Source organism: Salmo salar, chromosome 12 (genome assembly GCF_965601325.2).
Source record: "Salmo salar chromosome 12, fSalSal1, whole genome shotgun sequence".
NCBI classification, from domain to species: domain Eukaryota; kingdom Metazoa; phylum Chordata; class Actinopteri; order Salmoniformes; family Salmonidae; genus Salmo; species Salmo salar.
The window spans coordinates 30,693,112-30,720,453 of NC_138302.1; the positions used below are offsets into that span (position 1 = coordinate 30,693,112).

General features: G+C 43.5%; 1 protein-coding gene across 7 annotated transcripts in view; it reads left to right on the plus strand.

The window, feature by feature from the left end:
- Positions 1–27,342, plus strand: part of LOC106564665 (septin-9) — a 93,756-nt gene that overhangs the window by 46,795 nt on the left and 19,619 nt on the right. Inside the window, exon 1 of one of the 7 annotated variants that reach the window (XM_014130873.3) lies at positions 7,244–7,522. The exons of 4 other annotated variants lie outside the window; for them this stretch is intronic. In XM_014130873.3, coding sequence (XP_013986348.1) covers positions 7,441–7,522 — 82 coding nt within the window. In that variant the 5' untranslated portion in view covers positions 7,244–7,440. Of the gene's footprint in view, positions 1–7,243; positions 7,523–12,375; positions 12,559–21,460; positions 21,687–27,342 lie in introns of those variants that run through there. 2 more of the 7 variants (XM_014130877.3, XM_014130876.3) reach the window with 2 other exon arrangements.

Sequence of the window (27,342 nt, forward strand, 5' to 3'; positions counted from 1 at the left end):
GATCTGGGCTGGAGTTCCCCGTAGCATAACACAGGCTTCTGAGCAGAGGCTTTGGTATGAGAAAGCAGAGAGGCCCAATGCGGCGTGGAGGCAGTAATGGGCTCACACCACTGATCTGGGGACTGTTTCTAGGAGTGGCCTCTCCAACACAGGCTGAGTGCCTCCAGTCTGATACAGCCTGCCTTAGTGGAGAGATGCAACTCTGTAAAAGTGGTATGAGTAAGCAAAGTGCATCGTAGACTGGTCTCAGATCTGTTCGTACTATCTAGCCAACTCAAATAGTTTTTTTATCATGCCAAACATGATCTGGGACCAGTGAGGCTAGGTGTATATATAGAAACCGTGTACTATGGTCCTCCATTCATGTCAGCTTTCTGTTGGATACCTACACAGTAGGTATCCAACAGATACACTTTTAGTTTTCAAACCTCCAGTGGTGGAGGTACAGAACATTTTCCACAACACATCATCCCCCTCCAGTTGCCTTCCTCTACTACCTCACAGAGGGACTGGAAGATGCAATCACACACAGAGTGGAGAGCTCTGGGTCCCCGGAGTGGGCCTGTAAGAGGAGAGGTCTGTTTGATTAAAGCCCAGCCTGGGCCTGTCTGTCAGTACGGCCTGTCCCTCCTGTCCCCTCTGCTCTGTCTGGAGCCCAGCTTCTCAGTCCCCTATCAATGAATGTTCAGCTGCTTTGTTCTTCAATTCCCTCTCAACTCAGTCCCCTATCGCTGAATGTACAAAAAAATATTCAGGCAATTTGTTCTTCAATTCATGCACTCTTGGTAGACTGTGAGATAACAACAATATGTTGTTTTATTCTCCTACATATGCAAGTGATGAATGTGTGAATGGATGGAGAGAACCCTGTCCTAGAGAACCCTGTCCTAGAGAACCCTGTCCTAGAGCAAAAGCAGTCGCCAGCATCTGACACATGTGGGTTCCGCTCACTCACTTTCCTTTGCTTTGTACTTTCTTTGTCTATCCCTCTCTGTCCTCCTCTCTCTTTCTTACAACACACGCACAAACACTCCTCTTCTTTCCTCCCTCGGCAGATTGAGCGTGTCTCGGCCCCCAAAAGGGGCGTCCGACACGAGCCAAGTTAGATTCCTGTAAACTGAGGGATAAAACCCGGAGCCAAATATGACCTAATGTGTCAGCATTTACACAGTCTTTAGACGGCATTCAAGCCATATTTAGAGAGCGTTTAGAGAATGTATAAGTAACGCTTAGACAACGTTTTAGACCTGAGACTGAGGGAGCACACAGCATGGGGCCAGCTGCAGGGAAACTACAGATGCTAGACGCATTGGTTTGTTTATCAGATGGACAAACGCACACATGCTGCTTCCCAAGTGGTACCCTATTCCCTATATAGTGGAGCTATGGCTCTGGTCAAAGCTAGTGCACTATATAGGGAATAGGGTGCAATTTTGGACACAGCAACATGCAGAAAAGCATTCTACTTAGCCTTGCTCGTTCGCTTCCTCAAACTCGAACTCCGCAGTGATCAAATGAATCATGGTTTTCAGTATTTAATAAACCAGTATGTTCCAGTCAGTGCTATTATCGATATTGCCAAGTATTCCATGACTTACTTGGCCTTAATTAACTATAATTCTGTAGGCTTTTTTCCTGTTGACACAGACCATTTTAGCATTATGTGTTCGTGGATTGGAACAGTATAAATTACCATACTTTATAATTCGGTACGAGTTTGTAGGCTATATTCCAATATTAAGAGCTCAGATTTGATGGGATGATCGTGTGTGTGTGTGTGTGTGTGTGTGTGTGTGTGTGTGTGTGTGTGTGTGTGTGTGTGTGTGTGTGTGTGTGTGTGTGTGTGTGTGTGTGTGTGTGTGTGTGTGTGTGTGTGTGTGTGTGTGTGTGTGGTGTATGTGTGTGTGTGTGTGTGTTTTCTGCTCTGGAGCTGGGAGTCTTGTAGCCTGGTTCCTACTCAGGTCACGGAGGTCTGGGCTAGTTATTTTCCCAGAGGGAGAGGGCCTTATTAGGGCTCTCAATGAAGGGTGACCTGCCTGGAGGGCCTGAGGCCGGGGCCCACCCTGACTGACTGAGGGACTCTGACCCCTGCTCTGTCCCGCTCCGTCTGTCAGTGTGGGGAGATGGCATCAGTGGAGCAGAAACGTGAACAACACAGCACTGTAGTGGACTGGTTGTGTGTGTTGTTTCCATCAGATTTTGTGTCAAGTAGGAGAAATTGGCTCCAACATAATACACAAGTAGGCCCTAATTAATTTCAATAGGTGACTATGAGTGATAGATGTGATGGTTTCACAAGTGACTTTAAAGAGATTGATCCTCTTTCATGACAAGATATTACCTAGATAATGGTGGATTTGAAACTCTTTACATTGGCGTACAGATTGTTGACTCTGTGCCTTGTTTGAAATTGTCCAAGTTACTGTCAGCTGTGTTTTTCTGAGTGATAAGCCGTTTTCCTGTCCATTCAGTTTTTCAAACGGGTAATGACATCAGAGACACACACTCTGGTTTCCCGGGCTTCCTTCCTTCCGTGTGCTGTCCGTCAGGGCGATTGTTTCCCCTCGTCCTGACCTCGCCTCTCTTCCTCGCTCAGCCTGGGTCATGTGATCTGAGTCAGTGGCACTTCCAGCCAGTTGTGTGATCTCACCACAATAGAGTACATCTGGATACATTTTTAGTATGTTTCTAGGATCAAAATGTCAGTCTCTGATCTCTGTAGGTGGCTCTAAATATCAACAGGTAACTGATGTTTGTAGAGTGCAAAATAACCTGTTTCAATATGTTTTATATGTACTGTAGAAGAAATTGAAAGAGCAACACTGTTGCTCCCATTCACACGTCTACATTGAACTTTACAGTAGATTAGGATTTGCCTCAGTTGACTACCCTTTTTATTTTATTTAACTAGGCAAGTCAGTTAAGAATAAATTCTTATTTACAATGAAAACTCAGTGTTCCCCGGTAGGCCAGCTGCCTTGTTCAGGGGCAGAACGACAGATTTTTACCTTGTCAGCTCAGGGAATCGATCTAGCAACCTTTCAGTTACTGGCCCAACACTCTAACCACTAGGCTACCTGCCGCCCTTTGACCTCCCTACAACCAGAGGTCCATTAGACTGTAGATTACTGTTATATTATACTGTAACAATACAGAGAGGAATTCCCATTGAGATTCAACTTGACCACTCTGTCCTAGGGGGTGGTTGGTTATGCCATCAGTTCTGCCACTTCAAGCTGTCTAACCCAGCATTGAATTTGTTGATATACATCTTCATAGTGTCTCATTGGCCCTGAACTGACATGTTTGGTTGATCAACAAAGTTCTGACGAAGCAGTTTGATTGTTCCTTGACCCACTCCTCTCACTGTTCTCCTCCATGCCCCTTCATTCTCCTCTGGTGGCCTGCCTGTGTGTTGTCTGTCTCGGTCCCCTACCCCCTTGTACCACCATGTGACCTTCTACAGCGTCACACCAGATGAGGGCCCCACTATCCCCTTTCTACAGAGAATCCCTCCACACAAACACACACAGAGAGAGACAGAAGGGTAGGGAGATCCCAGGCTGATTAACATGATTAGCAGTGGACCCCCCAAGAGGAAAGTTTAGGGAATAGGGGGGCCGCCATTCCCATCTGGCTAACGAGCTAAAGTCTCTGACAACACACACACACACACACACACACACACACTGGGCCTGTACTGTGAAATCGAGTGTAAACATTCCCAAAGTAAGAATCTTTGTACTAATTCCCTAGAATTCTAAAGTACTGTATTCAGTTTCCCCTTCCCCATGTCATTCCATGCTGTGTCACATATGTGGAACTAGAATGACCTACAGCGCTATGCGATTTAAACTCCAGCTTCTTAGTCTTAGTCTTAGTTGAAGCACTCCGATTGGTATCTCAGGTAAAGTCGTTGTGATAAAGCAGCGCTTGACAGCAGGGCCTGTGGTGTATTCATTACGGAAACCATTTACCGTTTAAGAACCAAACGGAAGCAAACAGAGCAAAACTAGAGTTTCTATTGGACTAATTCAGGTCGGTCCCTTCTTGTTTGCTTCCGTTTAAAAGAAATGTTGCAACAGAATCGGCGTAATGACTACGCCCCTGGTATCCATCATAGCAAGAGATGCCTCTCTCTCGCTCGCAGGGTATTCATGAAGTCATTCACCAAGTCACTATGGTACGTGGAGAGAAACATATGTTAACATATGTTTCCCATGCCAATAAAGCCCCTTGAATTGAAATTGAATTGAGTAGAGGAGGCCGTCTGCTAGAGCATATCATCATGGCTCATGTTAAACTGTTTCCAGGTTCCAGACCTCTCAGGGTTAGCGTTAGCGGGCTAGGAAAACTACAGAGTGAGGTCATTAGACTGCAGTGTTGGCCACTCACTTTCAGCTCCCCTGAGGGCTAGCAGTGTTAGCTCATAATGATGTCTGTGGGTGCAGAGCTCAGAGTGGCCAGCAGGAGGTGCAGTATGACAGGTGGAGTGTAGGGTTAGGGTATGGCTTAGGGGAGATAGCTATGGGACCTGGCTTGCAGGTAATGCTTGCATCTTATATAGGACATTGCTGAGGGCATGTAGACAGTAATTAAAGGTGCATTTTTAAGTACTCTTAAGTAATCTCTTATTCTCTTATCCACTCTGTTTCTTTCATTCTCTCTCCCCCTTTCTCTTCTCTCACTCACACATTGTTCTATATCTCACTAAAACTGAATGAATGTGTCTGCTTGTGTTTTTGTAGGATTTATTCCTGATGTGATTGAAAGTGTTTTTGGAGGCTGTGGACTCTGACTGGGTCAGTGGAAAGCCTGTGGATGCCTGTGTGTATTGAGCGCTTCCACTGAGGGTAGAGCTGAGCTGAGAGAAGTGGAAACCGAACAGGGTCCCCCAGATAAGGTTTCCGGAAGCTTCTGTTTACTCTGCTCCGCCTGGTGGAAGTCAGGGGTTAAAGAAGGTTCCCATGCAGCACACACACACACACACACACACACACACACACACACACACACACACACACACACGCCCGTACACTCCACTAAAGCAACCCCATTTCCCCCTTCCTCCTATTTCCAGTCTCCCTGAGCCACTATCTCCCGGTCCCCACCCTTGTCTTCCTTAGTGAGTTCTCTGAATGCTGGTCAAGCTGGACTGACACTAGTCACGACCGTATAAAATAGGTAGGACCAGGACCTTTTCCTGACCACTTGACCACCAGCCAACAACTATCATCACTACCAATGTCTGGACCCTCCCCTGACTCTAGCACAGTCTTTTATCTGGTTTATTCTGTTTATCTTGAAGAGGTGTCTGTCTGGTCCTGTCTGGTCCTGCTTATAGACTGCACCCAGCTGCTACGGATGAGGATGAGCTCAGTATTTCTGTTTTGCCAACTGTACAGCTGGTTAACAAAGAGAAGGTCCACTTTGGGTCAGTGCCTCAGCTCTCAACATCCTCTGCTAATGAGGTTTCCCTCATTCTCTGGCCGATAAGGGCCATGTTTGGAATGATAATGGTGTTTTTGCTGTAATTACTCTCTCTTCCACCTTATTAACAATACGACGTTCCCAGATATTGACGTCATGTATAGGTCTTGTCTAGGGCAGTAACCAGCAGTCGTTGCTGTGTGGCCAGAGATTGAGTGAGTGTGTGTGCACACGAATTGTGAGTGGGCACTGGACAGATGGCCAATATGTACCGTTGTTGTGCCATCTGCTAGGCTGGGCAGTGGGCAGATGGGAGGCAGGGCAGGGTATGTGTGGGGTCAGTGCACCACCTCTCCCTGCTGGACCTTTCCTAAGGAGGTACCATAATAATAGTCATCAGCCACCATAGAAATATAATTACTAGAACGGGCGTCCCCATTCAAGTCAATGTTCTGTGATTCTAAATCTATCAGTCACTAGTCCATTGGGTGTGGGGGGGTTGGGGGGGGGGGGGGGGGGGTTGGAGAGACACAGTACTGCAGGGGGTTATTGATCCTCAGACGTTCAATAGAAGAGGAAACCAGTTACTTTTTATGATCAATTGTTTATTCATCTTCAATTATTAAAAAAAAGATTAGAACAGGAAGACATGAATCCATGTTAATTTAGTGTCTCGCTGACAGATCTCATTGATTTGGTCGTATAGGCCTCTCCCAGGTTTGTTTAATTTGATCTGTCATTCAATCAATTTCCTCAGGACATAATGGAAGTACTGTAGGGCCAAAATGGTGTCAGTTTAACAGGCTGGTGCCCCATGCTGATAATAGCCGCGGCAACTACTTCCTAGCTGATGCTCACTTTACATTGAGGTGAATGAGACCACTCTTCATAATGGAGTCATCATCGCACCCATTGACGCACGGCACAGTGCCTCGAGGTGTGTTTGACAGGGGTAATATTATGACTAGACTTAAACCCTAATCCCCTCTGAACAGCCCTAGATCAAACAACACTGGGTTAGCACGCACACAATAAACACACACTGCTTACTTGCCTGACTGGCTTCCCACCTCCATGGTGAACGGCTAGTCCTCTATTGCCTAAGCACAGCTAACACCGCTACATTGGGAGTCATTATCCTGTGGACGTAGCTAGCTTTGTCAATTTAGCTAAAGTAGCTCGGCTCAGAGGAACTCTGGGTGAACTTTCACCTTTGTACTCAGTGATGAGACACAGGGGAGAGAAGACGGAACAAGCAAGAGCAGCTGAAGATGTAGGGGAAAGGGCAACGGTACTGCCTCTGACAGAATGCAGTGTTGGTTAGCTAAGTAAAGTCATTGGATTGCAGACAAAGTAGAGGCTGTTTTTATGTACAGTAGTACACATGTCTACAGTTAGTCCAATTCTCCCTTTCTAGACTGTACTGACATATCTTTTAGAAACAGGCTACACCATTTAATTCATCCAACTTACAGTAAAGCTATAATTGGAAAAGAACTTTGACAACTTATGTTATGACTAGATCTTTTGGCATTCATTTACTGTAACACTGATAAGCTCTCTCTCTCTCTGTCTGTCTCTCCCAGTTCAGCACATGGCAAGGTTTCTATTATGGATAATTATCATCATAACTCTGGGAAGTTTTCTGGAACGACCGCACAGAGAGAAAGTATGTAATCAGAGTCCCGTCTTCCTCTCTTTCTTCTCCTCCATTCCATGCTGAGTCATCTGGCTCCCCCTAGAATTCCAGCTGGAATTAGGGGCAGGGATTCCCCCGGAAGGCCAATCCGATCCGTGGAGCTCTGTTTATTGTTCAGTCTTGAGGCTCCGGGTAAGAAACGTCGAGTTGGGAACATCGGGAAGAGGGAGAGTTACAGAAATAGGGCATTAGATCCCAATCGCTCCCAGGCACTCCCAGCTGTCACAGTAAAGAGTTTAGGTTTGGGAAGCAGTTGGGAATTTTATTGGGGATTTTTTTTTAACTTCCACGTCGGAATAGTCCGTTCTGTGATGCTTCGACTGGGACTGCGATTGGAAGACATGGCTGCATGTGGTGCAGAGATGCACATTAACCCTGAGATGGAGGTCCTCTGTGAGTATGGCTGTTGGGTTGCGACACAAATGGCAACCTATTCCCTATATGGTGCACAACATTTGACCAGGGTCCATAGGGTTCTGGTCAAAAGTAGTGCACTATGTAGGGAATAGGGTATCATTTGGGATGCAAACTTGGTGAAGGAAGGGGAGGGCTGTTGCGACATAACTGGTGTGACTGAGACAACTGGTTTCTATTAAGACCAATCAGGGCTACATGATGTTTAACTCTACTTTAGACGCTGAGGAAATGGAAAGGCATTCAGGGACATCCCAAGATGCTTTTTAATAAGTTCCTCTTCTCCGCCTAAAACCTCAGTTTAGATGAGGTAAGGCCGCATAAGGTCTGCATTGATTTCGCTCTCCTTGAAGTTTAGTTTTATCATCTGTGTTGTTTCGTGCTACTCTTCTATGTTGCATTAAGGCTCCATGTCCACAGTTGAGTTATGTATCACTAAGAATTTCCTTGTGTCGATAGTGGAGTTGAATAGTTTGTGCATATACACAGTATGTGTTATGTCTGAGTCTGCATGCTTCTAATGTGGGTTTGATGGAATCCTTGTTCATGCTAGCCTTGCAGTATAGCAGACTCAACAGTGCTCTCTCTCTCTCTCTAGTTCGCTCTCTCTCACTCTCTAGCTCTCTCTCTCTATCTACTGTGTGTGTGTGTGTGTGTGTGTGTGTGTGTGTGTGTACACTACAGTTCAAAAGTTTGGGGTCACTTAGAAATTTCCTTGTGCTTTTCTTTCAAAAAAGATTTTTGCCCATTACAATAACATCAAATTGATCAGAAATACAGTGTAGACTTTGTTAATGTTGGCCTTCTAGGCAGAGTTGCAAAGAAAAAGCCATATCTCAGACTGGCCAATAAAAAGAAAAGATTAAGATGGTCAAAGAACACAGACACTGGACAGAGGAACTCTGCCTAGAAGACCAGCATCCCGGAGTCACCTCTTCACTGTTGACGTTGAAACTGGTGTTTTGCGGGTACTATTTAATGAAGCTCCCAGTTGAGGACCTGTGAGGTGACTGTTTCTCAAACTAGACACTCTAATGTACTTGTCCTCTTGCTCAGTTGTGCACCGGGGTCTCCTACTCTTTCTATTCTGATTAGAGACAGTTTGCGCTGTTCTGTGAAGGGTGTAGTACACAGCGTTGTACGAGATCTTCAGTTTATTGGCAATTTCTCGCATGGAATAGCCTTCATTTCTCAGAACAAGAATAGACTGATGAGTTTCAGAAGAAAATTCTTTGTTTCTGGCCATTTTGAGGCTGTAATCGAACACACACATGCTGATGCTCCAGATACTCAACTAGTCTAAAGAAGGCCAGTTTTATTGTTTCATTAAATCAGCACAACAGTTTTCAGCTGTGCTAACATTATTGCAAAAGGGTTTTCTAATGATCAATTAGCCTTTTAAAATGATAAACTTGGATTAGCTAACACAACGTGCCACTGGAACACAGGAGTGATGGTTGCTGATAATGGGCCTCTGTACCCCTATGTAGATATTCCATAAAAATAAAAACAAACAGCCATTTCCAGCTACAATAGTCATTTACAACATTAACAATATCTACACTGTATTTCTGATCAATTTGATGTTATTTTAATGGACAAAAAAATATGCTTTTCTTTCAAAAACAAGGACATTTGTAAGTGACCCCAAACTTTTGAACGGTAGTGTATATATCTATCAAAATGGAGGTTATTTGGCTCTGTTAGGTAACACAGCTGGGAAGTATCTTAACACTGTAAAACTGAGGGGAAACAATCCACTAGATAAACACCTTGGCTAAAACAAACCTCTGACCACAAATTCCGACAGTTTATCTACTTTGCGGCCGCTGTTCAAACAATAGGCGCATGGCTCTTTCAAAAGTGTGTGTGTGTGTGTGTGTGTGTGTGTGTGTGTGTGTGTGTGTGTGTGTGTGTGTGTGTGTGTGTGTGTGTGTGTGTGTGTGTGTGTGTGTGTGTGTGTGTGTGTGTGTGTGTGTGTGTGTGTGTGTGTGTGTGTGTGTGTGAGTGAGTGCAGATGAAAGCAAACAAGGCCAGGGTTATTGTAACCTTGAAGAGCAACATACAAGCTGAGGTCTGAGATGAGTCAGGAGCAGAGTTGGAGGGATCGTGTAGCATTGCTGGAGTGCAGCACAGTCCCTGAGGGAGTAGTACAGTGTGTATATGGAGGAGGATTAGAAATGGACTGCATGAACGTCATGTCTTCAGGGTAGCGAGAGAAGAACAACTAGGGCTAGGGATTTTCCTGACCATGTGACCAAGGTCAGAGTTTATCCTGTTCTGTTCACACAGTCAGGAAGAAGTCTGTCCCTAAAATGAACTCTAAACTGGCCTTTTTCTGTCTATACCATGTCTCCTATGTGGTGCCATGAGATTATGGGTTCATCTCAATAGTGTAAAGGGGCTACCTCTCTCTGTCTGCTTTCCTTCACCTACACTGATCTAATCCTAGTGGGAATTTGCTATCACTTATCCGGTTCCCTCAGATAAGTGTGGGCGAAGAGAAGGAGACAAGGAGAGGAAGCCACTTTGGAATAGAGAGATGCACCCAGGCCTCAGATGTTTTCATCTGGTTGCATGCATCCTCACATGCGGTCTCCATCTGCACCACAGGGGAGCAGAGCAGCCTCGGCTACAGCTCAACAGGAAGTCGCTTGTTTCTCTCCTTCCCAGATAAGCTTGGCCAGATGTTCTCTCCCTCCTCCTCCTCTGTCCTTCTTTATCCCTTCTTCATCCCTTCTTCCATCTCTCTGGGTGGGAGGCTGTATGTCTGTGTGAGTCACTCTCTCTGCTGAGTCATTGAGGTGACTTGGTTAATCAGCTCCATGTGTTCTAATCACTGTGTGGGCCTCCTCCAATCAGACCTGACCTCTAGTCCAATCAGAGAGCTCCCCTCTGGGGTTGTGCCTGCATGGGTCTCCAGTTGCCTGTTCGGCCCACACAGTTTGATGTGATTATATGAATCTGGCCTCAAAATGGCCTCCAGAAGTGGGGTAAATGACAAAACAAACAGAATGACAAACAAAGCTCTGGAGAGACATTCAGCCAACCGAGCAACAGAGGCGTAAGAGCTGGGTCATTTATTAAGATTCTGGCACAATAATTCAAATGTTTGTTTGCAACTGCAAAACAAGGAAGTGGCTCCAGGGTCTCATCTCGTTATCGTGGCATGTAATCAAGATAAGGAAGGAAGTCAATGTGATCTCTCACCCACAGAGCTTCTCTTTGCCAAAAAGATATTCTGAGGTCTATTAGCTGAAGGGCTGAAGAGCTGAAGAGCTGAAGGGCTGGACTCGGATCAGTTGCTATGGTCATGAGCATACACTAGTAATCGGAGGATGACTGTTCTAGGATGTCTATTTCTATGGGCCGGTGACTTAGTTATTTTGCAATGAATTGGAGCACTGAAATAGACTCAGTCAATGAGCAAAGCTTGAGTTCCAATTAGAATTCACTCATCATGACAGGGTGATCATCCTGAACGAGCTGCTATTCCGCAGGACTAACTAAATGTATGGCGGTCATTGATTCAGTCACATTTGATCTCTGGGTTCTCACAAGACAAGGGGAAAGCAACAAACAAACAATGATTGTGCTGCAGTGTTTTATGCTGCAAATGAATAAATCATGGACAAATCAGTGCATACTGCAGAACCTGCCCTACATTGAATCAGGAACCCCATGCAGCTGCATAGCTTCAATAAGAGTATTTTTTTTTGGAAGAATAAACAGACACAGCCTCAACCGAAGAGCATGCAGGTGATGATCTGTATTAGTTCAGTAGAAGACAACCTACTCTCTCATATCTATCTCTCACTGAGACCGGATGCCAATAGGGCCAGGTGCACAAACCATGTGGTCCAATACATACACAAACCACTGAAACCATGACAGGAAGGTAGGCGTTTGTGCTGAATATGAGAAAACATCTCTTGGGCCTCTCATCAGCTTGCAAACGTGGAACAAAAAGCTTGTTAGATAAGTGCAGTACAGAGATGTTTCTCTTTCCATCTTTCCACCCGCTTGAGATAAAACAAATGATCTCTTAATTCCAGCAATCAGATAAGAAAGTAGCGTGTTGTTTCAGCGTTGAAAGGATTGTGTCTTTTATAGTGTGAATGCAGATTTCTGATAGAAACAATTCCACAGATATTGCATGGATAGCCCTACGCAACAAGTGAATGTAGCTGTGAAACCAAAAGAAAATACCACACTAATGTATGTCAGTGTATGCAGACATGATAAAGACCAAGCTCCGCTGTTATTGCATGCAACAAGTGAACGTATGAGACCAAAAGGAAATCACACATTGTACTCTTATACAGTGCATAATGTTTTGAATGGAAGTTGACAGAGCTGTTTCCCATAGAATGTTTCATGCTGAGTCTGATGACTCTAAGGGATGGTATTCATTCGTTTTCTGGGACATATTCCTTTAGTCATGGGGCTGTATGAGGCAGGCATTAATGTGATGGATGGAGACTCATTGTAGCCCAGGAGGAGAAGGAGCCAGGAGGAGAGATGACCCAGTGTCCTCCTCACAGTACACAGACATACAGGGAGAGACACACTGCACTAGGAGGGAAGGGACAGATAGAAATCAACACACATACTCTCTCTTTCACTGAATACACAGTTGTTACAACAAAAATATATGTCCTTTTTAAGCACGTGCAAACTGTCACAAATGTTCTGTTTAATATTTCAGTTTCCACCTCTTACACACACTCACTTTTCCTGTCAAACGCATACACCCTTTTCTCCAATTTCCAACTGCCCCCCCCCCCCCCCCGTACACATATATACACACACTGCCTGTGTCCAGCACATTCACAATGCTCCCCATTCAACTCTCCCTGAATGAGGGGTGTGGCATGCTTGCTGCTGGCCGCCTGGCTGGCCTGCTGGGGTGTAGAGTGGTGGGTCATGTGACCAGGCTGTGGGGGTGGGGCCTGGGAGCAGAAATCAGGGTGGTTGAGAGGAAAGAGAGGAGGAAAAGAGAAAGAGAGGCTGGGGTGAGTGTCTCTGGTTTTCTGTTCGTTCACAACATGCTACGGCTTCTTGTTTCTCTGATTGTGTGTGATTTCCTTCTGTAGAGAGGCTGGAGGAGGGATAGAAAGGGAAAGCGGGGGATGTTCAATGCGTGTGTGTTTGGTGTGTGTCAAAGTTAGTTTGCCAGGTGTCCTGTCTGGATGGGGTTTTGGAGCTGAAGCGTGTAGTGTGTGACAGCTGTATTTGTCAGGGATTGGAACGGTGTCAATATTCAGACCTGACCTTTTTTCTATCTGTCTTTCTCTTGTTCCATTGTGCTTTCTGGGAGAGTTGGGGCAGGGGGGGGGGGGGTTACTGCTCCCCCTGCTTTAGGTTACCCCCCCCTGTTTCTCATCCCCCCACTGTCTTCTCCCTCTTTCCTTTGTGTGCTCGGCTCCATTCAGCTTGAATAATCAATCTGCTAAAATGGATGGGGGAGTATTTATTGGCCAATCATGTTAGTCCTAATTGCTCTCTGTGTTTTAAGGTCCCTGGTATGTTTCTCTTATTTTTTTCAGTTCCCCTTTTTTTTATCCCATCAGGGATTGTTTTAGTTTGACTTTGATACATTACAGTGGATTAGTAAGTAAGATGTAGAGGCCAACTTTTCGACATTATTTAATTTTGGCAACCCCATGTATTTGCTCTCTGGTGGGTTGCTGTAGCAAGTTCAAGGTGAGTTGAAGCGTCAGGACACATTTTCTGCATGAGACTTTTTTTCAATAGAAGAGCGGACCATTCCTTTACAACCCAGCCCCTCCGCTTCACTTGCCTCTCAAGAAAGAAAGAACCATGTTTGTGCTGTTGAAATATCAGCCATATTGCTTCTATTTGCAGTAGTTCCAGCTTTGGTCACATGATCTCCATTTTACCCAGCATTCAACAGGTTGTATTGTACACAATCCACCAATAGACAACTATCATTGAAGACAGTAGAACAAGAAGCAGCAGTGTAGCTTTCTGCTCCAGTTGTCGTCGTCACACCATAGTACACGTCAGATGTCCTTGCCTTGGGGTGTCAGCCACACTGTATCCCTATATGGCCAAGGAGTGATACTGTTAGCTTAACTGCAGTCAACATTAGTGTGTGTGTGTGTGTGTACACAACAGCTATGCTGCGAAGGCAAGAGAATTGGTCTCAGCACCAGTGTAACAGATGTGACCGTACTTCGTAGCCCTCTTGCGTTGTTTTTACAGAAAGGAATGCCCTGCCAGCGGTCCCAATTGATTGCCGTTTATTCTGGCGATGGACACAAAGAAGCACATTAGATGTGCAGGACAACAGTATGTTGATGGCTGTAGATTCGTGATTCCGCTGTTAGCGTGGAAACAACTGAATTAGCAGGGGCTAATCTCGAGCTAGCTAACTCACTCTTACAGCAATAACATACAAAAGCACATCCCAGACTTCCCCCAATATCTAACAGGTACCGTACACATATACACTGAGTATACCACACATTAGCCTTCCTAATATTGAAGTCACACCCTTTTGCACTCAGAACAGCCTCAATTCATTGAGGCATGGACTCTACAAAGTGTTGAAAGCATACCACAAGGGATGCTGGCCCATGTTGACTCCAATGCTTCCCACAGGTGTCAAATTGGCTGGATGTCCTTGGGGTGGTGGACCATTCCTGATACACATGGGAAACTGTTGTGGAAAAACCCAGCAGCGTTGCAGTTCTTGACACAAACCGGGTGCGCCTGGCACCTACTACCATACGCTGTTCAAAGGCACTTAGATTTTCATGGTCTTGCCCATTCACCCTCTGAAAGGCACACATACACAATCCATGTCTCAACTGTCTCAAGGCTTATAAATCTATTTTTAACCGGTCTCCTCTTCATCTACACTGATTTGATGTGGATTTAGCAAGTGACATCAGAAAGGGGTCATAGCTTTCACCTGGTCAGTCTGTCATGGAAAGAGCAGGTGCTCATAATGTTTTGTATACTCAGCGTGTATACACACCAGGACATGTACATAGTGAACTCTTACACATTGTAAATATGAAAATAGAATATTGTATTTCAGAACGTGACCTACCGCTTGCGCGTCAATATCAGACCGGGAAGAATTTACGTTCGACATCTCCCACTGTCTGCAAGCATGACCAATGTCATAACACCTTATTGATATGTAAACTCAACCAACAAATGGGAATACAGAAACATCGAATACGTATTTCTGCAGTGTCAAGAGGAAACATGACCAACCCTGTTCCACGTGTTTAGTCCGTCATTCATTATTTCACCGACGCTTTAGAGTAGGAGACACTGACGTAATATTAAAATATCTTAAGCTATAACGTGTTTACAGCTTCTGGGCTAGCCGCTACAGTTATTAGCCATCAACACAATAAACCAACAGTTAATTAGCTACATTAGCCCACAAGGGAGTAGTTGCATTGTGATTACAGTGTAACCTTTAGCTAATACGTCCACCATTGTTTCATGCTTTAGTTACTATTCAGCTCACAGGCAAGGTGGCAGGACTGAACGTGGGTCACACGCCGTAGCAAAACACTTTACAACGGGAAAGCAAAAAATCTGTCAAATTTCACTTTGTTAAAATATATATATAATGTTTTCCCTCTAGTGAGCCAGACCCTGTTTGGGTGACTATCCTGGAGGTAGAGAGCTCTTAAGAGGTGGATCTGTGGCCTGTTATGCCATAAACACCATAATGAATCGTATTCTTAAACAGCTTTTCCTTTTCTCAGACTCCTCTGTCATTGGATATCTACCAGACCCCACTGGGAGGTTAACTGTACTGTTAGTGTATATGATAGGTGGATGGAAGGAGGACGAGATGGGGGGGAGGGAGGACGTGATCAGGGAGGAACAGCAAAAGTGTCATTTCCTGTTACAGGTGACAGTTGTTGGTGTGCCGGCGAGACAGCGAGGGCCCTGTGGAAGCTTGTGCACAGCAGGCTATGGGCCCCCGCCTTCTGACCGCTACACAGAATCATGATGACAACAACATGATAGGACGTCCATCATGATTGTTTTTAACAGTACTGGGTGATGGAGTACACATGGTCCTCAATGGCGTGGTGTTCGTCAACAACGCATGCTTGCTATCTAATGACTCCATTTACAGTGTCAATGTATCACTCCGAATGATTTTTTTTCTTTTTTTAGGAATAGCTTCTGGGTTATGTGTAACCTTTGCTTGACATTAAACTAGCCATTCATTGCAGCCGTCATTAATTTCCCTATAGATCAGAACTGCTCTCTATAGATCAGAATTGGAGACTATTAGGTCTACCTCTGGTGTAACAGGATTTATTTATTTGATTCCCGTATGTCCTCTTTGCTGGCCTCGTCTGTTTGTGCTGTCTGAAGGGTACAGCCAACAGTCTGTTTGAACCCTGTTGTGTGATTACTCTTACGTAGTGGAACATGTTCAGGTCATTATCAGGGAAATTAGATTAATGTTTCTGGCCCTGTAGAACACCCTACTTAGGAGATATGAGCAAACAACTTGATTGATGTCCAGACATCTGTAAACCCTTTTTTCTTAAGTCTATTTAAGCCCCTTATTAATGCTTAAAGGAATATTAATTTGACTTCTGTGGTTGTTTTTGGCCATGGGAGTGATCATAATTGCATATCTTCCAATAACAAAATGTGTGGAAATATAAAGGGGGCAGCTGGCTAATAAAACTAATTGGAAACACATTTTTATGTGTAGCTAATTGCAGCACATGCGAGCACGAAATGAAACGAATATCTTGGAAAAATATTCCCCACCGTGTCTTCTCAGGCCTCGTCTCAGGGCACCTTATCGTCTCATTCCTCCACTCTGAAATTAATTACATTTTCCTCTTATAAGGAAGAGTAACAGTTTTCAGTGGGGATACAATATTCTTTAAACCACCCAACTTCCCACTTCATGGTTGTGTGTCTGCCATACACCAGTTCCCCCAGTGCTGCTCTGGATGACTCTGTGGCTGGGTTCCTTTCAGTCTGTCTTCCCTCTTTCGCAGAGGCCTGGAGGGTTTTATAGTGTTGTGGTAGGTATATGACTTAAAGCAGCTGGTTCTCACACAGTGTCCGCCATGGCACTCAACAACACAATAATGGCTGCACTTATGCTGGGCCTTCCTCTCCTTTCTCATATACTCCATCTCTAGTTGACGCTTTCTCTCGCTCTCTCTCTTGCTCTGTCTTTCACCTTGTCATTGTCTTTGTAACATGGGCCTTCCCTTATATTTTCCTCAACTTTGTTTCCATCTCTCCATTCTTCTCACTGTATTTACAGCATGGGCCTGCCACGTCCCTCATGCGCTCTCTATTCTCTCCCTCCATCTCTCACTCTGCCGATGTCTCTGTGGTGGGTAAAGGGGGCAGGTCATTATCTTTTGTGTTCCAGAAGTTCCTGTGTGGAAAGCTGTCTTTTAACACAATCTGCTATGAGCCGCGCAGGGCCAAAGGTCACATTCTCAGGGGGCCGACGAGCGACGGCAGGAGTGAAAGATGAAGTGAGCCGGTAGCATTCTTCACCCACCTTCGTCTGAAGCGTGTGTGTGTGTGTGTGTGTGTGTGTGTGTGTGTGTGTGTGTGTGTGTGTGTGTGTGTGTGTGTGTGTGTGTGTGTGTGTGTGTGTGTGTGTGTGTGTGTGTGTGTGTGTGTGTGTGTGTGTGTGTGTGTGTGTGCTGTCCACCATTCTATTCTTCAAGCCCACTATCGCATGCTATGGTGTTATTGCAGTAAAGCGGCACGTTGACCTTCTTAATCAGCTGGTTCCCTTTGGTTCAAAGGACGGATGGGACATTGAGTGAGTGGGATATCCTCTTGGATGTACACTACAGAACAGTTGCGTATATCCCCCTAGTGTACCTAGCCTCATCTCTACGGACTGTTCCAGCCTTCAATTGACCCCCAGTTGTTTACCAACCGAAACATTACCTATTTATCTCAATCACACAGATCACACAGTTCACCTGTCCTGTATTATTCTTAATGCTAAAATGTTTGTTCTGTTCTACTGAGCCATTTACTTTATTCTTATATTGTATTAGTTGTTATTGTTGCGTTGTCGAAGGAACCTGCAAATAAGCCTTTTGTTGAACGGTGTATATACCATGTTTATCCTGTACATATGACTAATACAACTTGAAACACTGTACTTGACTTGGTCCTCTTGGGAAGCAGGATGTCCAACATTGCTCTCCACTCTTTTCCGCTTGATGACTTTTAGTATACAGTATGGGTTTAACCAAACAGGAGTAGTGACCAGATAATCTCCTACCTCAAAATCGGAATGTCTCTTGATACCCAAGTTCAATCAAGTACATGTCTAACTGATTGAACAGCAGAGACAGAATGCAATATGGAATGTTATTAAAAAGTTTGGGGTAATTTAATCAAAGTTTACTGGAGGACAACTTAGTTAAAAATAAGACAAAATCATTTTTAACTGAATTTTTCCAGTATAATATACGTTCAACAAATCCCCTTATTGTTTGGGATACCTTTAAATGTACCTTCAGGGGTCATTCAATTCAATATTCATCAATAATAAAAAGGCAGTTTCTGGCTTAGAAGATGAGACTAAGAAGGGAAATCCCTAAACTAATAGTACAGGTAACAATAAAAATGATACTTCAGAGATACAAAATAAGTTAGAGGAAAAAGAACTTGAGGAACTTATTCAAGAACGATCTAATGTAATCTATTACAAAAATAAAGCAAACTGGATGTAATATGGAGAAAAATTCACAAAATTCTTCCTGAATCTCCAATACAGGAACGCTAACAAAAATTATTTGCAGAAACTCATTACTGAGACTGAGTCATCTGTGATTGTCTGAATTATATTTTAAGAGGAAGCTAATTATTTTAGGCAGATGTTCTCTTTTCCGTCTCATCCTCTCCCACTGAATGAAGATTATGATAAGGAATCTTTTCCAAATTAATATAAAACATGGAAAATTAACAAATGTACAGAAAGATCAGTGAAAGAGGATGAGACCAAATTACAGAGGAAGAACTTTTTGAGGCTATTAAATCCTTTCAGTTTGGAAAAACCCCAGGGCTTGATGGCATACCGGAATAGGTATATCAAGTATTTTGTTATATACTAAAAGCTCCATTGTTAGATTCTTTTAACTACTCCTATATAAATGGTAGTCTGTCAGGTACTCAGCAGGAAGGTCTGATTTATATATTATTAAAACTAGACCCATATGGAAAATATAAAGACCCAGTCTATCTAAAAAACTGGAGGCCCCTTACACTTCAATGTTGTGATGCAAAAGTACTAGCAAAATGTATAGCACTCAGAATTAAAAGGGTTTTACCACACATTGTTCATCCTGATAAGACATTTTTTTTACATGGACGATACATTGGAGATAATATACGACAACTACTAGAAATAATAGAACATCATGAAACATATAAGAAGCCAGGAATGGTATTCATAGCGGATTTTGAAAAGGCATTTGATAAAGTAAGCCTGGATTTTTCAATTTCGGTAATTCTCTTATAAAATGGGGAAAAATAATGTATAGCAACCTCAGGTGTAAAATAGTAAATAACGGCTACTTCTCAGAGTTTTGAATTGTCAAGAGGAGTTAAGCAGGGGTGCCCGCTGTCACCATATCTATTTATGGCCATCAAAATGCTAGCTATTAAAATCCGATCCAATAACAACATTAGAGGATTAGAAATCTAAGGCTTAAAAACAAAGGTGTCCATGTATGCCGATGACTCATTTTATATTAAATCCGCAAGCTAGATCCCTGCAATGTCTCATTGAAGATCTAGATTACTTTTCTATTACCCTGCAGTTTACCTAGAAAATAGGCTGATGGTGAAGTAGACATACTTGGTATTCATATCACAAAGTATATAAATAAACTCTCCACAATGAATTTCAATAGAAAACTTGTAAAACTAGACAAGATCCTGCAACCATGGAGAGGTAAATACCTGTCTATTTATGGAAAAATTGCCCTTACTAACTCCTTAGTCGTATCTCAGTTTACTCACTTATGGCGCTGCCTACTCCTGATGATTCGTTTTTCAAATCATGAGCAAAAAATATCTCGCTTTATCTGGGACGCTAAACTAGACAAAAAAAAAGGTGCCTATCTATATAATGAATATGAATTGGGTGTGTTGAGATTACTAAATATAAAAGCACTAAACCTCTTTAAAAGCTTCACTCATACAAAAGTTTTATGGTTCTCAAGTAGAATGGTTCTACTTGAGAACCATAAAAATGGTTCATAAATGGTTCTCAAGTAGATTACTAAGAAAAGCTGCTCCATTGTTTAAAAATTGCCTTTTTGCCTTTGTGCAGATCGCCATGTCTCATTTTCAATTAATTGAAAATGATACTTTTTTCAGTGTCTCTCTTTTTCAAACAAGCATTGCAGAGCTGGCTACAATTTCAATTTCATCCCCCTGAAAAGATATTCAAATATTACAACAAATATTATGGCTGAACTCAAATGTGCTGGTTGATAAAATACCTGTATTTATGGAAAATAGGTTTGAAAAGGGTAATTTTGTTCTTAAATGATATTGTAAATTGGAATGGTAGAGTTATGTCCTTCTTGGAGTTATCAGAATTGTACAGGAAGGTCTGCTCAATCCAAGAGTACAACCAATTGATTACAGCATTACCCCAAAAATGGAGGAGGCAGGTGGCAACGGGAGGCGTTAGGGAACTGGTCTGTCTACCCAGTATAAAGGATCAAAACTGGCGGACGAATACAAATAGCATAAATAGGAAAGTATACCAGTTTGATTTGAGGACCAGGATGTTGACAACTGTGCCATACAGATTGCAAACTAGTTGGGAAGAGATTTTTGATGTACCGATTCCATGGTAGAGGGTGTATGAGTTGATATATAAAACAACGCAAGATTCAAGACTTTGTGCTTTTCAGCTAAAATTATTATATAGAATTCTTTCCACCAACAAAATGTTGAATATTTGGGGCATAAAAACATCGAAGCGCTGCAGATTTTGTTGTGAGGATACAGAATCAATAGACTATTTATTTTGGTATTGCCCTCAGGTAGCCTGTTTCTGGTCTCAGGTTCAGGAATTGCTGAAAATGCATAGCATTGATCTAAAATTGACCCTAGAAATAGTACTGTTAGGAGATCTGGAGAGACCGGGTCAGTCAATTACTTATACTCTTAGTAAAAGTATTTATCTTCAACTCGCAATTTGTGGATTCTATACGATTAGATGGATTGAAATTGTATGTTAAACATCACAGCATAGTTGAAAGATATGTGTTGCGTAGAAACCCAAAGTGGGTGGCCAGCAGAGATGGATGGGTTGGGATGTGGAATTGGAGAGAAGTGGGAGTGGAGTTTGAATGATGGCCAAAGATATAAAAGTAAAAACATTTTTTTAACATAAAAAGTACGTTTGAATGACACTGAGGGGCAGTGTTTTTACAGCTAATGCCGGTTTGCTTGAGGCTGATGCCGTGCAGGTGTTTGTACACATGCATATACACACACTCGCATTCAAATAAACACATACAAGAACACACACATACATGTAATAGTGCCAGACATCCACACAAACATATACAGTTGGCATTGCTGTTAAGATTTTCGTTGTCCTTGATGTCCTTTGTTTTAAAATGTTTTTTTTTTAATTATTATAATTTTTTTGCATTGTTTGCTGTTTTCTTTTGTCTTTTTCTTTTTTCTCTTTCATTCTCTTGGTGGTTGGTGCACTGTGGAGTTCTTGGGGGTGGGGAATGGAGAAAAAAAAATACATTTTTTTTCTTCTTGGGGGGGACTGTGGGAGGGGTCTCGAATGGTTGAGGGACAGCTATTGGGGAACTGTGAAGGGATCGAGTTCACATTTTTTGGCCTGGGGGTAGATCGGTCAACGTGCCCTTGAGCAGGGCATTGACCCTGGATGCTTCTGTATGTCGCTCTGAATGGGAATCTGTTGGATGACTGGTATGATGTAGTTGTTAAGCGGTAGCCCTTTGCTGTGCAGCTGGCATCGAACCCAGAAAGGAGTTTCAATGACGGACCTTAAGGTTATTATAGCTGGTGGTAGTGGGGAGGTGGATGATTGTCAAGCTGTTGCTGAAAAACAGGAAGTGAGAGAACATGGGTAAGTTGACATAAATGCATCCCAAGATTTACACCCCTTGGTTCAGAGAGAGGAAAGTGATAATTGCAAGAGTGAGGCCATCGGTTAAACGGCAAGCGTGTGGAATGAGAGTTTTTGTGCCGTGCTTATAGGCTGCAAGGTAAATAGGTGAATGACATTCCACACATGACTAATAGGAAGAGCAGAACACAACGCCGTGCTGATTATGATAAGTTTATATTCATTCCCACTATACCGAATAATAGGAAAATGAGTGAATTGTGATATGCTGCATTCAGACCAGCCTTCCTGATTGAACTTTTGTAAATTACTTTACAATACTGTACTCTATTTAGTCTATAATGCCTCTTGCATGCGTGTCTTGTACAGTAAGCTATACAGAGGATGAGTTGCTCTAAGAGCAATAGTGACTACTGCGATATGTCCAATAGTAGGATCCGGTGGCATCCTGCCGTGCCTGTCCGTCAGCCCTCTCCCACACTGCCCCATGTAATCCTACCATCCACATATCTGCTCAAGACAGCAGAAGGCATACAACTTAACGATCGCTTCCTTCTCAAGAGAGAGACAGCCGCCAAAGCTATGGAAATGTCATTTCCTGTAAAAGAGAGGGGGGGGGGGAATGAATAAGAGAGATGGAGGGGGAGAGAGCGAGTCAGACCATTTGGTCGGTACAGGGCTGAGACCCTAGCCTGGTCCCAGATCTGTGTGTGCTGTCTTGCCAACTCCAAGTCCTGGTGTGTCATTGACACAAATGGAGTTGGCCAGACAGAACAAACCGATCTGGGACCAGGCTACTGGGACACAAGGTCACCCCCTCGGGAACTGGGACTTTAAAAGAGCAGACCGTGTTGTTAAGGGGATCAGTAACAGTGTTTGACCAAGAAGCGGATGATGCCTAGGCTTCCTCCCAAAGACATCCTTGGCATCCATGTGTTAAAGGGTTGTTGAGAAGGCATATACTGTCTCTTATCTGAGCCATGCAAATAGGATCTGTCACAATGTGTGTTGCACCAATTATGAGGAAGCAGCTTAACTGGTGTGAGCTCCTCAGAAGTCCAGAGACCTTCAAAGTGGATTGGATGACTGGTGCTATGGAGTTCTCATTTTTTATGACCCGTTGTCTTGTGAAGAGACGAGGACATGTGGTCCTGGACCAGAGCGCTCTCTTTCTCTCCCACAGACCAGTCCCGGATGGACCAGCTTAATCATTGACTACACAATTCAAACAGCATGGCCCAACATCAGGCCAAATTAGACGTCGTGCAGGAGATGAATCATTGTTATGGTCTCTCTCATCCATGTTTCCCTTCTCTATGGTATCCAGAGTTCTGGTATCATCAAAGGTTGGATTTGCCTCAAAGAACGGAGAAGAAAAAAAATCACTTTGTCATATAATTCACAACAGAAAGGCAACTAAAGAGGTTGTGGTTTAATTGGAAAAGTTCTGGAGTCTACTATGGGTTTATAACACGTTTTGAATAAGGTTCCGTCGAATTGTTTTACATTTAATATATAGACACCAAAACAAACCGAAAGCACATCGCTCCGCAAACAACCAACCCATTGCTTCATAACTCTACAAACAAGTTTTGAATGAAATTCAAAGTATGTATTACACTCCTTGAATATTGTATTTGGGTCAGGATGTGCCGGATATTATGAATGTTTGAACGGCAGAATGAAAGCGGAACAATATTTGGTTATGGGTGCATGTAAATGATCCACCGGTGCAGACTGTGGGCAGATTGTATCCGAATGGGATGTGGGAGAGATTCCTGAGAGAAAACATTCCTTTGGGAACGCCGTGTTGGCTGGCCAGGAGCACCGGGTGGGCACAGGGTGCATGTAGGGTAAAGGGATTGCTTTTCAACGAGGAGAATTGGAATGTCAGTTTACTGACTGAAGTTAATTGGAATTGACCCCAACTCTTGAGGGGAGTAGGGAATGTGGTGGCTGTGCCTTTTTTAAGATGGTTTAATACGCTATAGTAGTACTATAGTAGCAGTGCTGTCAGCTGGCGTGATTAACAGGGAAATTGGGGGAATATGTTTACGGTCTTGATGTGGTCAGTGTAGTTGTCATTTGAAATGAATCAGCAGTTCTTTTTTTTTAAACGCGTTGATTTTTATAGTCTTCAGGTGGCATATGAGTTGACTCCATTTCTCACTGATGTCTCTTTCGCTCTCTTGTCTAGGCCTCTTCCGTTGTGTCTCCACTGACAAACAGGAAACCATGAATCTACCACAGAGCCTGAAACCTCACATATGGGGTTGAAAAATGTAGCTTGTGCGCAATCTTTACTAGAGAACACAGGTATACATATCTCTGTATGAGCCCGTATTAACATTCATTATACATGACAGTAGAGCGGTTCGATGTGGCACGTAGACACTGGTACTATCCTATACCATAACCACCATCAATGCAGTCCCCTATCATACCGTGTAGCATCATTTAGCTTTCAACATTCAGATCTCCACCGCTTCGTTACACAAGATAATTGAACTTCTAAACATCTTATTTCCACCCTTATTCGTTCATGTCTTTTTAAATTGAATCCTCCTCATTTGACCAAGGTGCTGGGTGTCCACATGGTCCACATTGATCTAGGATGAGTGTAACGAACCAGTGTTTAGATGAATCAGAGGTGGTTCTCAATGGAGCAAATCTGGATGTGTAGTCTGGAAACGGCAGCTGTTAGGGTCTCATCCATCCATGCAAGGAAAATGAGGATGGACTGAACCTTTAAACTCCACTATGTCCATTCAGCAAAGCTCCACGTTCTTTCCCTTAATGCTTAAATCTCTTTTCACAATCAAGTCAGAAATGGCAGTTAGCCTTTTTTCAACCCCAGTCGTAACAGGTGTCTGTTTTCAGAGTTCTGGTAAACGCTGTGAATGGTAGTCAGTTGGAAAGGGTTAAGAAAGTGGAAGAAATAATGTGATGTTGTGTTTGAGGGTTAATTCTGGGGTCAGCTAGGTGTTTTTACAGGTCAAATATCTTATTTCGTTTGAATAAGCAACTGCTGCTTTTTTGGGCTCAGGGGCCCTTCGGCTTCAGTTTGGATGCAACGTGTATTGGAGGGGGCTTCACATCAAATTAGAGTCATTTAGCGTGAGCTAAGTTTAGAATGTGTAGTAGTCATAGTTTCACTGGTCAGTTTTAATCAGGTGAGTCAGCCAGAGACCCAACAGGCTTCAAAGGCTACCAGTGCTCTGTAGACTCATAAAAGGAAGGCAAGGCTTTCTATAAAAGTTTCCTGGGGCCCCATCTATTGGATCTTCAAACGCCAATGTTTTTCTTGTAGCTCATAAATTATGAGGAAGGGTCCTTGGAAGGTGAAATGTTTCGCTACACCCGCAACAGCATGTGTATGTGACCAATAAGATTTGATCAGTGGTCACTGTTGAGGAGAGTGAAACTGATCGTTCTCGTCTGTTGTCAGTCAAACCGGAACAGAGAATTCAGACAGCAGCTTCTCAGACAGCAGCGTCTGGTCTGGTCTCGTATCCTGTCTCTTAGAGAGGCTGCTTCCTGCACAGTAGGGTCCTTACTCTTTAAAAAAAAAAAATGTTTTCTTTTTTTTTACCCTTATTTTACCAGATAAGTTGACTGAACACATCTAATTTACGGCAATGACCTGGGGAATAGTTACAGGGGAGAGGAGGGGGGGGATGAATGAGCCAATTGGAAATTAGGGATGATTAGGTGGCCATGATGGTATGAGGGCCAGATTGGGAATTTAGCCAGAACACCGGGGTTAACACAAGTGCCATAGGAACTTTAGTGACCACAGAGAGTCAGGACACCCATTTAACGTCCCGTCTGACATTTTTGTTGTTATTTAAGACGGCAATATCCCAAATCACTGCCCTGGGGCATTGGGATATTTTTTTTTCGTTGGGACCAGAGGAAAGAGTGCCTCCTACTGGCACTCCAACATCACTTCCAGCAGCATCTGGTCTCCCGACCAGGACCAGCCCTGCTTCAGAGGCAAACCAGCAATGGGCTGCAGGGTGATATGCTGCATGTAGGTAGGTAGGTAGGTAGGTAGGTAGGTTCCTGACACCACAACATCAACAAAGGCCCTGTACATGCCATTGTGTCATGCTTTCCCTCCCCCTTTAACATCAAATGAGCACTTTGTGTGTACTTCTACATCTTATTCCCACTACTGTTCAACAGGGATAGCGGCACAGCACATCTGCTCTTACATACAGTAGGGGCTAATGCGGTTTCCACCGACCAAAGGGTTCACATTTCCCCATTTGATCGAATGTTTAATGTAAGCTTAATGAAGGCGCATAAAGAAGTTGAGTGCTTTGCCGGTTGAGGGAATACAAAAACAAAACCCAATACTCTGACGGTGATGTGTGTTGATTGATGACGGTAAAGAGGAACGGATTTTTCTTCTATAAAGTTCATGTTCCCAGGACGTTTCAGCCAAGCCACTCTGTGGTATCTTAGCCTCCATCAATCACCACAGGGTCTGGGAAACAATGTCGAGACTGCAGCTCCACACAGATACTGGCAAGTGAAGGTGTGGTCCATCCCAACCGGCACCACCTAACCATTCTCTATTGTGTTGTCTCACTCTGACTATTAGTGGAGGAGAAAAGGACATTCAGTTCAGAGATTCAGTCGTTCAGATATTCATTCTGGGGTGTGGGTTTGGAAGGGTGTGTGGGTGGGAAGTATGTATTTTTTTTTCACCTTTATTTAACCAGGTAGGCTAGTTGAGAACAAGTTCTCATTTACAACTGCGACCTGGCCAAGATAAAGCAAAGCAGTTCGACACCTACAACAACCCAGAGTTACACATGGAATAAACAAACATACAGTCAATAATACAGTAGAAAAAATCTATATACATTGTGTGCAAATGATGTAAGTTAAGGCAATAAATAGGCCATGGTGGCAAAGTAATTACAATATAGCAATTAAACACTGAAGTGATAGATGTGCAGAAGATGAATGTGCAAGTAGCGATACTGGGGTGAAAAAGAGCAAGATAAATAAATACAGTATGGGGATGAGGTAGTTGGATGGGCTATTTACGGATGGGCTATTTACAGATGGGCTATGTATAGGTGCAGTGATTTATGAGCTGCTCTGACAGCTGGTGCTTAAAGCTAGTGAGGGAGATATGAGTCGCCAGCTTCAGTGATTTTTGCAGTTCGTTCCAGTCATTGGCAGCAGAGAACTAGAAGGAAAGGCGGCCAAACGAGGAATTGGCTTTGGGGGTGACCAGTGAAATATACCTGCTGGAGTGTGTGCTATGGGTGGGTGCTGCTATGGTGACCAGTGAGCTGAGATAAGGCGGGGCTTTACCTAGCAAAGACTTGTAGATGACCTGGAGCCAGTGGGTTTGGCGACGAATATGTATCGATGGCGGTTATGATATCGTTTAGGACCTTCAGCGTGGCTGAGGTGCACCCATGACCAGCTCTGAAACCAGATTGCATAGTGGAGAAGGTACGGTGGGATTCGAAATGGTCGGTAATCTGTTTGTTAACTTGGCTTTCGAAGACCTTAGAAAGGCAGGGTAGGATAGATATAGGTCTGTAGCAGTTTGGGTCTAGAGTGTCTCCCCATTTTGAAGAGGGGGATGACCGCATCAGCTTTCCAATCTTTGGGAATCTCAGACGATACG